Source organism: Hemiscyllium ocellatum, chromosome 6 (genome assembly GCF_020745735.1).
Source record: "Hemiscyllium ocellatum isolate sHemOce1 chromosome 6, sHemOce1.pat.X.cur, whole genome shotgun sequence".
Classification (NCBI taxonomy): Eukaryota; Metazoa; Chordata; class Chondrichthyes; order Orectolobiformes; family Hemiscylliidae; genus Hemiscyllium; species Hemiscyllium ocellatum.
Window position 1 is genome coordinate 68,047,842 of NC_083406.1, and position 15,841 is coordinate 68,063,682.

The window sequence follows — 15,841 nt, forward strand, 5'->3', positions numbered from 1 at the left end:
AGAGAACAAGGTAACACTGAAGAATTAAACTACATTTATTTCAATGCAAGAGACCGGATGGGTAAGGCAGATGAACTCTGGGCACGGATTTGAACGTGGGACTGGGATATCATAGCTACTACAGAAACTGGACTGAGGGAGAGACATGATAGGCAGCTCAGTGTTCTGGGGTATAGATGCTACAGGAAGGATAGAAAGGGGGACAAGAGAGGAGAGGGAGTGGTGTTTTTGATTAGGGAAAACATTACTGCGGACTTAGGATATTCTTGGGGGAGGGGGGTAGGTTCATCAGTGAAGCTACATGGGTGGAACTGAGAAATAGGAAGGAGATGATTACCTTGATGGGATTACACTGTAGGCTGCCCAATAGCCAGTGGGAAACTGAGAAGCAGATAGCTAGTGAGTTCTCTCAAACATCTTTTTTAAAGATTAATAGGATTGTAATGGTAGGGACTTTAATTTTCCAGACATAGATTAGGATTGCCATAGTGTACAGGGTGTAGATGGAGAGGAATTTGTTAAGTGTGTTCAAAAAAAATTTCTTATTCAATAGAGAAAGAGCAAAACTCAACCTGCTACGAAATAAGGCAGCACAATTGACTGAAGCGTTATGGGGGAGCACTTTGGGATCAGTGATCATAACTGTTAGTTTAAAAATGGTTATGAAAAAGGATAGGTCTTGTATAAAAGTTAAATTCTAAATTGGAGCAAGGTCTGGTTTTAGACAGGAACTTTCAAAAGTTGATTGGTGTATACGTTAGTAGGTAAAGGAACAACTGGCAAGTGGTAGGCTTTCAAAAGTGGGATAGCAAGAGTCCAGAGATCGTACGTTTCTGTTAGAGTGGAGAGCAAGGCTGTTAGGATGAGGGAACAATAGATGACTAGAGATATTGAGGTTCTGGTCAAGACAAAGAGGGAGACATATGTTAGACATGGAAAACTGGGATCAAGTGAATCTCTTGAAGAGTATAAAGGGAGTAGGGGCATATTAAAGAGGGAAGTCAGGAAGGCAGAAAAGGTGATCTGAGAGAGCCTTGGCAGATGAGGATAAGAAGGATCCAAGAGATTCTACAAGTACATTAAGAGCAACTAAGGAGAGAATAAGGTCCCTTTAATGAGGACAACTGTGTGGAACCATATGAGGTTGGAGACATACTAAACAAATATTTTGCATCTGTATTTACTGTGGAGAAAGACATGGAAGCTAGGGAGCTTGAAATAAATACTGATCTGTTGAAAACAGCCCATATTAGAGAAGAGGAGGTCTTATAAAGGTAGATAAAACTCCAGAACTTGATCAAGTTTATCCCAGAACATTATGGGAAGCTAGGGAAGAGCCCTAGCAGATATATTTGTATCACTTATAGCCACTGGTGAGGTGGTAGAGGACTGGGGGCTTGCTAAGTTGTGCTTTTATTTAAGAACGGATATAAGGAGGGACCTGAGGACGACACACTGATGAGTCTGACATCAGTGGTGGTAAGATGCTGGAAAGGACTCTGAAAGATAGGACTTACACGCATTTGGAGAGGCAAACTTGATTGAGTTTTTCTTTTTGCGGATATGACCAAGAAAATAGATGAGGGCAGAAGATGCCAAAATTGGTGTTATAGTGGACAATGAGGCAAGTTATCTAAGAGTACAATGGTATCTTGATCAGCTTGGCCAATGGGCCGATGTGTGGCAGATGGAGTTTAATTTAGATAAATGCAAAGTGTTGCATTTTGGTAAAGTAAATCAGAGCAGGGCTTATGTAGTCATTGGTATTACCCTGGGGAGTGTTGTTGAACAGAGACCTAGGGGCGCAGTTACATAGTTCCTTTAAAGTGGCATCACAGGTGGACAGGAGGTGAAGTAGACTTTTGGCACACTTGCCTTCACTGATCAGATCATTGAATATAGGAGTTGGGACATCATGTTGCAGCTTTACAAGACATTGATGAGGCCACCTTTGGAATACTGCACACAATTCTGGTCGCTACACTATAGGAAGGATGTTACTCAGCTGGAAAGGGTGCAGAAAAGATTTGCAAGGCTGTTTCCAAGACTGTTACAGGGAAAGGCTGATTTGGCAGAGGCTTTTTTTCCTGGCGCTTAGGAGACTGAGGGATGACCTTTCATAGAGATTTATAAAAACATGAGGGACATAGATAAGATTAACAGCCAAGGTCTTTTCCCCAGGCTAGGGGAGTTCAAAACTAGAGGTCATAATTTAAAGGTAAAAGGGACCTGAGGGGGACCTTTTTTCACACACAGGCTGGTTCATATGTGGAGTTACCTGCCAGTGGAAGTGGTAGATACGGGTATAGTTACAACATTTAAAAGACAGGCACATGAGTAGGAAAGATTTAGAGGGATATGGCCCAAACACAGGTAAATGGCACTAGTTTGGTTTGCGAACCATGTTCGGTGTGGATAGGTTGGACTGAAGGGTCTGTTTCCATTCTGGATGACTCTGTGACTCTTCTTGAGGAAAGAGATGCCTATGGAGTGACCTAATAGTAGCCTGTAAAATTATGAAGGGATTTGACAGGTTTCACTTTGGGGGAGCTAAAGCCAGGGGTCAATAAATACAAAAGTGTGTCATGTTCTATGCATTATGTTTGAAGGCAAGTCATTCACTTGTTGTTAGCTGTCCACTTGGAGCTGTTTTCTTGGCAGTTCTTGTCTGTGGTGCTTTGCTGTTGCCTTCCATTATCAGGGACAGGGTGAGGAGGCAAGCTCCTGGAGCAGGAATCAAACCTGCTTTGTTAGCATTTAGTATGAAACACCTTGTTAATTTATCATTAATGTATTTAAAATGGAGTTCTCAAACACTGTTACCTAGAGTGGTGAAAATGTGCAATGTGCTACAGCTTGGAAGCAAATATAGTGTAGATGATTTTAAGAGGAAGGTAAGTATACAGTGGAGAGAGGAATGATGTGCTAAATGAAGTGGAGTGGCAGCAAGAATAATTGATACACAAACTCTAGTCTGTTTGTGGGTTGAAAATTCTGTGTACTCTTCCAGTTTGCTGTCCATCTTCACATCTCACCAGCCAAAGAGACTTTCTTGACACCAAGAGATAGAATTACGTCTTTTTCTCTGAATCGAATGAAGCAGTATAAGTGAGCAATAGGCTTTACATCTTTTTCAGCACCTGAATGTAAAGTAACAAACATTGAAGGAAGGGTGACAGTAGGTATCTGCAGTTTGCCATTGAGTAAGGAAGGTAACTAGGGGCGGCACGGTGGCACAGTGGTTAGCACTGCTGCCTCACAGCGCCTGTAGACCCGGGTTCAATTCCCGACTCAGGCGACTGACTGTGTGGAGTTTGCACGTTCTCCCCGTGTCTGCGTGGGTTTCCTCCGGGTGCTCCGGTTTCCTCCCACAGTCCAAAGATGTGCGGGTCAGGTGAATTGGCCAAGCTAAATTGCCCGTAGTGTTAGGTAAGGGGTAAATGTAGGGGTATGGGTGGGTTTCGCTTCGGCGGGTCGGTGTGGACTTGTTGGGCCGAAGGGCCTGTTTCCACACTGTAAGTCTAATCTAAAAGTCTAATCTAATCTAGTAAGAAAGGAAAGGAGCATACGATGTGACAAGGTTCTGTGCTGCATCTTTTCAAGCAGTGCCAGTAACTTCCATCATCTTGATTCTAGCCCTTCTGGGAGTGTTGAGTACTTTTTCCTTCAGATAGAAAGTGTGCAGAGGCAACCTCTGCTTCGGTGCATTATTGGCAACCAGAAGAGGTTGTTAAACCTCCCACAGTGTGAGGTATAGGAAGTATTCATCACCTCCAGTGAGTGAGGCTGTTGTTGTGATGAGCGTAGGATGTGCAAGTGTGGCCTAAACGCTTATACTGGTTTTCTTTCTTTTACTTAAGGATCCAAATGCAGATACTGAATGGAATGACATTTTACGGAAAAAAGGCATCCTCCCTCACAAAGAGGATGCAAATCAGGCAGCAGAGGAAGAGCTCATTCAGTACCAGAAACCGATCGGTAGGTGAAGAAGTTTAATTTGTTACTTGTTCATGTGTTGCTGCCAAGGCTAGACCATATGAAGTAGGAACAGCAAGTGGCTATTCGGTCAAGTGTGCTCTTCCACTCACTGAGATTGTGACTGACTGACAATCCTCAACTCCACTTTTCCTGATTTTTTTTTTCATAAACCTTTGCTGATTAAAAATCCACTACGCTACTTGTTCCAAATGTAGAATAAAATCCATACAGTGTGGAAACAGGCCCTTCGGCCCAACAAGTCCACACCAACCCTCTAAAGAGTATCCCATCCACTCTACATTTGCCCCTAACTAACACATACCTGGACACTATGGGCAATTTAGCACGGCCAATCCACCTAACCTGCACATCTTTGGACTGTGGGAGGAAACCGGAGCACCTAGTGGATACCCATGCATACACTGGAAGAATGTGCAAACTCCACAGACAGTCGCCTGAGGCTGGAATCGATTCTGGGTCCCCAGTGCTGTGAGGCAGCAGTGCTAACCACTGAGCTACTGTGCCGCCCTCTTTTGGATTGTTTGCAAATGGTTGTCATGGTTGAAAAGTGCAGCACTGGAAAAGCACAGTCGTTCAGGCCTCATTCAAGGAGCAGGAGAATTGGAAGGTCTTATACCCAAAGCGTCAATTCTCCTGCTCCTCTGATGCTGCCTGATTGGCTGTGCTTCTCCAGCATCTGCAGTCCTCTCTTTCTCCTGAATGGTTGTCATGCCTTTGTAACTGTTGTCACGTTAAATGGAGCTCTTGTCCTTGTGGAGCATGATCTGAGCTGCATATTGGTATTTGGTGCTGTTAACTTATCTTTTTTGGACCATTGTTCCTGAAAGAACATATGCGCATGAAATCAAAGTTTGGACCAATAGTATTGTGTCCTGATAGGTTGCACACAATCACACAACAGCCTGGAGTATTCCATGCGAGCCTTGATCCAGCTTAATGCATAGCAACTGTACAAAAATATTCAAAGATATGACATTCAAAAAGGAAATTTCAAAGGGAGCTTTGGTGAGGCGGCACGGTGGCACAGTGGTTAGCACTGCTGCCTCACAGCGCCAGGGACCTGGGTTCAATTCCCGCCTCAGGCGACTGACTGTGTGGAGTTTGCACGTTCTCCCCGTGTCTGCGTGGGTTTCCTCCGGGTGCTCCGGTTTCCTCCCACAGTCACAAAGATGTGCGAGTCAGGTGAATTGGCCATGCTAAATTGCCCGTAGTGTTAGGTAAGGGGTATATGTAGGGGTATGGGTGGGTTGCGCTTCGGCGGGTCGGTGTGGACTTGTTGGGCCGAAGGGCCTGTTTCCACACTGTAAGTAATCTAATCTAATCTAATCAGCAGAGGTGATACATATGAGGTTCTGACTGTGTGCCAAGGTAGCATTGCCCTGTGTTAAATCATGTAAAGAATACAAGAGCAAATTTCCTGGCAGTTTAGCCCACCGAGAAATAGAGTTTTTTTACAGTCATTTCTAAGATTTGAACATAGAATATATTCTAACTCTGAACTGACTGAGAGGACAGTTATAGGTGCAGTGTCACATTTGATAGTTTTGCTGAGATCATCCACTAACTGACTTGATCCTTAAATGGTCAACCTGACCAGATAGTACAACCATACCAGATAGGGTACGTAGGTTAGTTTGATCTTAGAGTAGGATAAAATATTGAGGGCCGAAGGGCCTGAACGGTGCTGTACTGTTCTATTTTATCTCAGTCTAGAATAAACTTAATGACCAGCCTCATCAGCTTTCTGTGTCAAGAATTCCACCCGTTCACCCTCCTCTGAGATAAAACATTTCTCCTCACCTCTGTCTTAACAGGGTGGCCCTTTATTCTGAGATTATGCCCTCTGGTCTTGGACTCTCCCACAGTCCTCTACTATCAATTCACCTTACAACTTTGTATGGTTCAATAGGTCTCCTTTCATTATTGTTATCTACAAATAGTATAAGCCCAACCTACTCAACCTCTTCTCATAAGATGGTTCCACCATATATGGTACAGGGTTATCAGCCAGTGAGCCTTCTCTGGACAGTTTCCAAAGCAAGTGTATTCCTCCTTAGATAAGAGGCCCAAAACTGTTCAGTATTCCTGCTGTCTGACCAGTGTCTTGTGTACTTTTACCAAAACTATCCTATTTCTATACGATGTTCCCTTTTGAAATAATGCCAACATTCCATTTACCTTCCTTCTGATGAACCTGTATGCTAGATTTTTGAGATTGATGCAGTTTTTCTCCATTTAAATCATTGAATATTGTCCATCTCCAATTGCTGTTTAGAAAATGATGAGAAGCTGGCTTAGAGTCAGAGAGTCATAGAGATGTACAGCATGGAAACAAACCCTTCGGTCCCACCCGTCCATGCCGACTAGATATCCCAACCCAATCTAGTTCCACCTGCCAGCACCCAGCCCATATCCCTCCAAGCCCTTTCTATTCATATACCCATCCAAATGCCTCTTAAATGTTGCAATTGTACCAGCCTCCACCGCTCCCTCTGGCAGCTCTTTCCATACACGTACCACCCTCTGCGTGAAAAAGTTGCCCCTTAGGTCTCTTTTATATCTTTCCCCTCTCACCCTAAACCTATACCCTCTAGTTCTGCAATCCCCTACTCCAGGGAAAAGACTTTGCCTGTTTACCCTATCCATGCCCTTCATAATTTTGTAAACCTCTGTAAGGTCACCCCGCAGCCTCCGACGCTCCAGGGAAAACAGCTCCAGCCTGTTCAACCTCTCCCTGTAGCTCAAATCCTCCAACCCTGGCAACATCCTTGTAAATCCTCTCTGAACCCTTTCAAGTTTCACAACATCTTTCCGATAGGAAGGAGACCAGAATTGCACGCAATATTCCAACAGTGGCCTAATCAATGTCCTGTACAGCCGCAACATGACTCCCAACTCCTGTACTCAATACTCTGACCAATAAAGGAAAGCATACCAAACGCCTTCTTCACTATCCTATCTACCTGCGACTTCACTCTCAAGGAGCTATGAACCTGCACTCCAAGGTCTCTTTGTTCAGCAAAACTTCCTAGGACCTTACAATTAAGTGTATAAGTCCTGCTCAGATTTGCTTTCTCAAAATGCAGCACCTCACATTTATCTAAATTAAACTCCACCTGCCATTTCTCAGCCCATTGGCCCATCTGGTCCAGATTCTGTTGTAATCTGAGGTAACCCTCTTCACTGTCCACTACACCTCCAATCTTGGTGTCATCTGCAAACTTACTGACTGTACCTCTTATGCTCACATCCAAATCATTTATGTAAATGACAAAACGTAGAGGGACCAGCACCGATCTTTGTGGCACTCCACTGGTCACAAGCCTCCAGTTTGAAAACAACCCTCCACCATTTCCCTCTGTCTTCTACCTTTGAGCCAGTTCTATATCCAAATGGTTAGTTTTCCCTGTATTGCATGAGATCTAACCTTGCTAATCAGTCTCCCATGAGGAATCTTTTCGAACGCCTGACTGAAGTCCATATAGATCACATCTACTGCTCTGCCCTCATCAATCTTCTTTGTTACCTCTTCAAAAAACTCAATCAAGTTTGTGAGACATGATTTCCCACGTACAAAGCCATCTTGACTATCCCTAATCAGTCCTTGCCTTTCCAAATACATGTACATCCTGTCCCTCAGGATTCCCCCCAACAATTTGCCCACCAGCGAGGTCAGGCTCACTGATCTATAGTTCCCTGGCTTGTCTTTACCGCCCTTCTTAAACAGTGGCACCATGTTAGCCAACCTCCAGTCTTCCGGCACCTCACCTGTGACTATCGATGATACAAATATCTCAGCAAGAGGCCCAGTAATCACTTCTTCAGCTTCCCACAGAGTTCTCGGGTACACCTGATCAGGTCCTGGGGATTTATCCACCTTTACTCATTTCGAGACATCCAGCACTTCCTCCTCTGCAATATGGACATTTTACAAGATGTCACATCTATTTCCCTACAGTCTATATCTTCCATAACTTTTTCCACAGTAAATATTGATGCAAAATATTCATTGAGTAACTCCCCCATTTTCTGCGACTCTACATTGCCTTGCTGACTTTGAGGGGCCCTATTTTCTCTCTAGTTACTCTTTTGTTATTAATATATTTGTAAAAACCCTTTGGATTCTCCTTAATTCTATCTGCAAAAGCTATCACATGTGCCCTTTTTACCCTCCTGATTTCCCTCTTAAGTATACTGCTACTGCCTTTATACTCTTCTAAGGATTCACTCGGTCTATCCTGTCTATACCTTACATATGCTTCCTTCTTTTTCTTAACCAAACCCTCAATTTCTTTAGTCATCCAGCATTCCCTATACCTACCAGCCTTCCCTTTCACCCTAACAGAAATATACTTTCTCTGGATTCTTGTTATCTCATTTCTGAAGGCTTCCCATTTTCCAGCCATCCCTTTACCTGTGAACATCTGCCGCCAATCAGCTTTTGAAGGTTCTAGCTTAATACCGTCAAAATTGGCCTTTCTCCAATTTAGAACTTCAATTTTTAGATCTGGTCAACCTTTTCCATCACTATTTTAAAACTAATAGAATTATGGTCGCTGGCCCCAAAGTGCTCCCCCACTGACACCTTAGTCACCTGCCCTGCCTTAATTCCCAAGAGTAGGTCAGGTTTTGCACCTTCTCTAGTAGGTACATCCACATACTGAATCAGAAAATTGTCTTGTTCGCACTTACCAAATTCCTCTCCATCTAAACCCTTAACACTATGGCAGTCCCAGTCTATACGATAGTCACCCTATTAATCTTACAGATAGCTGAGATCTCCATACAAGTTTGTTTAAAAATGCGTTGCTGGAAAAGCACAGCAGGTCAGGCAGCATCCAAGGAGCAGGGGAATCAATGTTTCGGGCATAAGCCCTTCTTCAGGAATGAGGAGGGTGTGCCAAGCAGGCTAAGATAAAAGGTAGGGAGGAGGGACTTTGGGGGAGGGGCGTTGGGAATATGATAGGTGGAAGGAGGTTAAGGTGAGGGTGATAGGCCGGAGAGGGGGTGGGGCGGAGAGGTCGGGAAGAAGATTGCAGGTCAAGAAGGCGGTGCTGAGTCTGAGGGTTGGGTTGAGAAAAGGAGGGGGAGGGGAAATGAGAAAGCTGGAGAAAACTGCACTCATCCCTTGTGGTTGGAGGGTTCTAAGCAGAAGATGAGGTGCTCTTCCTCCAGACGTCGTGTTGCCATGGTCTGGCGATGGAGGAGGCCAAGGACCTGCGTGTCCTTAGCGGAGTGGGAGGGGGAGTTGAAGTGTTGAGCTCCTGGGCAGTTGGGTTGGTTGGTGCGGGTGTCCCAGAGGTGTTCTCTGAAACGTTCCGCAAGTAGGCGGCCTGTCTCCCCAATGTATAGGAGGCCACATCAGGTGCAGCGGATGCAGTTAATGATGTGTGTGGAAGTGTAGGTGAATTTCTGATGGATATGGAAGGATCCCTTGGGGCCTTGGAGGGAAGTGAGGGGAGGAGGTGTGGGCGCAAGTTTTGCATTTCTTGCGGTTGCAGGGGAAGGTGCCGGGAGTGGTGGTTGGGTTGGTGGGGAGTGTGGATCTGATGATGGAGTCGCGGAGGGAGTGGTCTTTCCGGAACGCTAATAGGGTTGGGGAGGGAAATATATCCTTGGTGGTGGGGTCTGTTTGGAGGTGGCAGAAATGACGAAGGATGATACGATGTATCTGGAGGTTGGTGGGGTGGTAAGTGAGTACCAGTGGGGCTCTGTCTTGGTGGCGGTTGGAGGGGCAGGGTTCAAGGGCGGAGGAGTGGGAAGTGGAGGAGATGCGGTGGAGAGCATTGTCAACCACGCCTGAGGGGAAATTGCTGTCTTTGAAGAAGGAGGCCATCTGGGTTGTTTGGTATTGGAATTGGTCCTCCTGGGAGCAGATGCGGCGAAGGCGAAGGAATTGGGAATATGGGATGGCGTTTTTACAGGGGGCAGGGTGAGAGGAGGTGTAATCTAGGTAGCTGTGGGAGTCGGTCGGTTTATAATAAATGTCCGTGTTGATTCGGTCGTCCAAGATAAAAATGGAGAGGTCTCTGAAGGGGAGGGAGGAGTCTGAGATGGTTCAGGTAAATTTGAGGTCAGGGTGGAAGGTGTTAGTAAAGTGGATGAACTGTTCGTGGCTGAACACTTTAACTCCCCCTCCCACTCTGCCAAAGACATGCAGGTCCTTGGCCTCCTCCATCGCCAGACCATGGCAACATGACGTCTGGAGAAAGAGCGCCTCACCTTCCGCCTAAGAACCCTCCAACCACAAGGGATGAATGCAGATTTCTCCAGCTTTCCCATTTTCCGCCTCCCTCCCCCCACCCCCCCAACTTTTCTCAGTCCCAATCCTCAGACTCAGCACCACCTTCTTACCTGCAATCTTCTTTCCTACCTCTCCAGCCCCATCCCCTCTCTGGCCTATCACCCTCACTTTAACCTCCTTCCACCTATCGTATTCCCAACGCCCCTCCCTCAAGTCCCTACCTTTTATCTTAGCCTGCTTGGCACACCCTCCTCATTCCTGAGGAAGAGCTTATGCCCGAAACGTCGATTCTCCTGCTCCTTTGATGCTGCCTGACCTGCTGCGCTTTTCCAGCAACACATTTTTCAGTTCTGATCGCCAGCATCTGCAGTCCTCACTTTCTCCTTACAAATTTGTTTCTCAATTTCCCTCTGACTATTAGGGGGACTATAATACATTCCCAATAAGGTGATCATCCCTTTCTTATTTCTCAGTTCCACCCAAATAACTTCCCCGGATGTATTCCTGGGAATATCCTCCCTCCGCACAGCTGTAATGCTATCCCTTATCAAAAATGCCACTTCCCCTCCTCTCGTCTCCTTTCCTGTCCTTCCTATAGCATTTGTATCCTGGAACATTCAGCTGCCAGTCCTGCCCATCCCTGAGCCATGTTTCTGTAATTGCTATGATATCCTAGTCCCATGTTCCTTATCATGCCCTGAGTTCATCTGCCTTCCCCGTTAGGCACCTTGCATTGAAATAAATGCACTTCAATTTATTAGTCCTACCTTGTCCCTGCCTGTCCTGACTGTTTAACTCACTTCTGTTCTCAACTGTACACGTCTTGGATTGATCTCTTTCCTCACTATTTCCCTGCATCCCACCCCCCCCACCTTACTAGTTTAAATCCTCCCGAGCAGTTCTTGCAAATTCCTCTGCCAGTGTATTAGTCCCCTTCCAATTTAGGTGCAATCGTCCTTCTTGTACAGATCACTTCTACCCCAAAAGAGATTCCAATGATCCAAAAATGTGAATCCTTCTCCCATACACCAGCTCCTCAGCCATGCATTCATCTGCTCTATCCTCCTATTTCTGCCCTCACTAGCTCGTAGAAGGTTGGGGAATTGCTGCAGTTGTATATGGTATGTTGGCTTGGATACCAGAATCCAGATATTACTACCCTTGAGGACCTCCTTTTTAAATTTATGCCTAACTCTCTGTAATCTCCCTTCAGAATCTCAACCTTTTCCCTTCCTATGTCATTGGTTCCAATTTGGACAATGGTCCAATGCTGGCCCTCTCCCCCATGATAACATTCTGCACCCTCTCTGAGACATCCTTGACCCTGACACCAGGGAAACAACACACAATTCTGCTTTTTCACTGCTGGCGACAGAAATGTCTGTCCGTACCTCGGACTACAGAATCCCCTAACACAATTGATCTCTTGGAAGCTGACGTACCCCTCATTGCATTAGAGCCAGTCTCAATACCAGAAACTTGGCTGTTCGTGCTACGTTCTTCTGAGAATCCATCACCATCTACATTTTCCAAAACAGCATACCTGTAGAAATGGGTCTATCCACAAAAGACTCCTGCCCTAGGTGCCTACATCTCCTATTTTTCCTGGAGTTAACCCATCTATGTGACTGTATCTGAGACTTTCCCCCCCTTCCTATAACTGCTATCCATCACATACAGTTGCAAATTCCTCATCACTTTTAACTGTCTCTCCAACCGATCCATTCGGTCTGATAAGATTCGCATCCAACAGCATTTATGGCAGATATAATCCGCAGTAACCCTTAAACTCTCTTTAAACACTGCCCCAGGTTAAATTAATAGTTATGGGTGGGGCAGTATTTTGTAAAGGAATAAGACAGTGTTATTTTCTGGGTCTGTAGATTGTGAAGGAGCAAAAATGGCCTTTACAGTGATATGTACTTCTTGTCAGATGTGGGAGTTTAAAGAGAGTTTAAGGTTTCTTGAAGCGCTGCTGTATTTGTTCCTGTTAGGAAGGGATTTGCCAGGTTTTGAACCAGTGACTATGAAGAAGCTAAAAATCACACAACACCAGGGTATAGTCCAACAGGTTTAATTGGAAGCACAAGCTATCAGAGTGCTGCTCCTTTATCAACCAACGGATAAAGGAGCAGCACTCCGAAAGCTAGTGCTTCCAATTAAACCTGTTGGACTATGAACCTGGTGTTGTGTGATTTTTAACTTTGTACACCCCAGTCCAACACCGGGATCTCCAAATTATTAAGAAGCTGTAATATATTCCCAAAAATGGGATTATGTATGGTTTGGAGCATATCTTGTACGTCATGGGTTCTCATTTGTCTGTTACCCTCTTCCTCCAAGATTGTAGAGGCTTTGAAAGGAACTATTGGAAGAAGGTTGGGGAATTGCTGCAGTTGTATATGTTATGTTGGCTTGGATGTTGTCAACCCTTTTGCATTGGTGGAGCTGCATTCACACCAGGCAAGTGGAGAATATTCCATCACATCATACCCCTGACCTTTGATTTATAAATTGTGGTCAGAATTTAAAGAGTCAGCAGGTTCACAGGCTCTCCCCTCCTCTTGTACCTTTAGTAGTTAAATTGCTGAGTATTGGTAACCTGCCAAATGTTAATTGTGGGAGAATTCAGTGATGGTAATGTTATTTAAAACCAGCAGATATAGGAGCAGATTTTGGCCCTTCAGCCCATTGAGTCAGCTGTGCAATTCAATCATGGCTGATATGTTTCTCAACCCCATTCTCCTGCCTTCTCTGTAACACTTGATTCCCTTACTAATCAAGAATCCATCTATTTCTGTCTTAAATACACTCAATGACATGGCCTCTATGGTCTTCAATGGCAATGGGTTCCACAGATTTTCCATCATCTGTCTGACAAGATTCCTGCTCATCCCCTCAGTTCATCTCTTAATGCTGAGGCTGTGCTCTTGGGTCCTAGTCTGTCCTATACGTGGAAACATCTTCTCCATGTCCATTCTATCCAGGTCTCAGTGATAAACTGGGCTGAGATAACTGACTTCTAGCAAGCACAGCCAACCAATTGAGATATGACTGCAGCCAGAGGGATGTTTCCCCCTCATAATCCCATTTGGCGTGCATTTTTCTGAAGCTTCTTGATGCCGTACTTGGTCAAAATCTGTTTTGATGTTGAAGACTGTCATTCTTGGAATTTGGCTCTAATGTCACAGGTAGACAGGATGGTTAAGAAGGTGTTTAGCATGCTTGCCTTCATTGCTCAGACCCTTGAGTAAAGGAGTTGGGATGTCGAGTTAAGGTTGCACAGGCCATTGGTGAGTCTAGATCAGAGAGGTTCTGGAAAAGCACAGCAGGTCAGGCAGCATCCGAGGAGCAGAAAAATCGACGTTTCGGGCAAAAGCACTTCATCAGGAATGAAGGCAGGGAGCCTCTGGGGTGGAGAGATAAATGGGATGGGGGTGGGGCTGGGGGGAAGGTAGCCAAGAGTACAATAGGTGGATGGAGGTGGGGATGAAGGTGATAGGTCAGACAGGATGGTGGAACGGATAGGTGGGAAGGAAGATTGGCAGGTAGGACAGGTCATGAGGATGGAGCTGAGTTGGAAGGTTGAAACTGGGGTGAGATGGGGGATGGGGAAATAAGGACTGGTAGTTTCAGCTCAGCATCGTCCTCATGACCTGTCCTACCTGCCAATCTTCCTTCCCATCTATCTGTTCCACCCTCCTGTCTGACCTATCACCTTCATCCCCACCTCCATCCACCTACTGTACTCTTGGCTACCTTCTCCTCAGCCCCACCCCCCTCCCATTTCTCTCTCCACCCCAGAGGCTCCCTGCCTTCATTCTTGATGAAGTGCTTTTGCCCGAAACATTGATTTTCCTGTTCCTAGATACTGCCTGACCTGCTGTTCTTTTCCAGCGCCACTCTAATCTAGAATCTGACCTCCAGTATCGCAGTCTTCACTTTTGCCTAGGACATTGGTGACGTCTCTTTTGGAGTACTATGTGCAGTTCTGATCACCGTATTATGGGAAGGATATTATTAAATTGGGAAGGGTTCGGCAAAGATTTACCAGAGTGTTGCCAGGAATGGAGGGTTTGAGTTATAAAAATAGGCAGGGACTTTTTTTCACTGGAACATAGGAGGTTGAGGGGTGACCTTTATAGAGATTTATAGAATCATGAGAGGCATGGATAAGTTGAATGTTAAGGGTCGCTTCCCTAAGGTGGAGGAGTTCAAAACTAGGGAGCAAATTTTTAAGGCGAGAGGGAAGAGATTTAAAAGGACATATGAGGCAACTTTTTTTACACAGTGGTTTATATGTGGAATGAACTGCACAGAAAATGGTGAATGCAGGTACAGTTACATTTAAAAGACAGGTTCATGAATAGGAAAGGCTTAGAGGGGTAGCGACCAAATACAGGCACATGTGGCACTAATTTAGTTTGGGATCAAGGTTCGTGTGGACTAGTTGCACCCATGACTGTATGACTATGGCTGTAATTAGATCTGCATCAACTGGTTCTGGCAGAACCCAAGATAAGCATTGATAATGAGACTGTATATTTGAATGTGCACTACTAGCATTGTAAAAGGTCCTTCCTATCAATTTTCTGACGATTGTAAGTAGACCAATGAAGCAGTAATTGGCTGGGTTGGATTTTCCTTGCTTTTTGTAGACTGGATTATTTGGGCAACGTTCAACATAGTGCTAAAACAATCTCTGCTGTTCAGCATTGGCATAGTCCTTTATTGTAGCTTCACCAGTTTTAGGGAAACCTGGTGCTGCTCCTGGCATGCCATCCGGACCATTAACTGAACACTCCATTTTGACTTTCTGGGTCTGTTCTGAGTCTATCACGTATAACATAGCAGCAGCAGTTCCATAAAGCAAAATAGAGGATGTCCTCTATGTAAAAACAGGACTTTTTCTCAGTTAATCAGAGCTATGTGCTAGTCATTCCTACTGATATTATCATGGACTGATATGGACGCATTTGTAACAATAGATTGAAGACCAGGGCAGATACGTTTTACCCTCTTGCTATTCTCATCACTTGTTGCTGATATAATTTTCAGGTCTTGGCCACTCTTGTCCAATTGCCCGAATTTTGATTGGTTCGTATTGATTAATTTGAGCTATCCACACTAGATTTCGTGCAGCTAAATGGAAAATTTAGCTTTCTCCTTTTGTCTAGCCTGTCAGCACTCTGATTTACATCTAGGTCAGACATGGAAGGATGGCATTTAAACTTGCATAGTTCCAGGCTGTGGCAGGTTTTAGCTTGCCTATTTTAGCAAAATCTTCTCGAATTTTTTACAAGCTAACAAGTCATTTACTTTAGTGCATTCTTTATAACATGTGGATGATGTTGTTAGAATTCTGTTAAGGATTTTTAAGCTGTAAAGAGAATGCTTAATACCCTGTTTCAACCAATAGAGGTACACCACAATATTTCGCTTTTCTAAATTAAAACCTTTATATAAAAAACAATAAGCACTGAACACAACAATATGGTTGATAATTACGAATGTTATGGACTCATTTATTTCTTCACCCAAAAATTCTCTTAATAAGGCACATTGATCTTAGAGTTCTATACTTTTGTAAGATGCCAC

At 44.6% G+C, this 15,841-nt stretch overlaps 1 protein-coding gene across 2 annotated transcripts in view; it reads left to right on the forward strand.

Moving 5' to 3' along the window:
- Positions 1-15,841, forward strand: part of pdcl3 (phosducin-like 3) — a 46,005-nt gene that overhangs the window by 10,214 nt on the left and 19,950 nt on the right. For both annotated transcript variants that reach the window (XM_060826007.1, XM_060826008.1), the window contains exon 2: positions 3,861-3,978. In XM_060826007.1, coding sequence (XP_060681990.1) covers positions 3,861-3,978 — 118 coding nt within the window. The remainder of the gene's footprint in view (positions 1-3,860; positions 3,979-15,841) is intronic.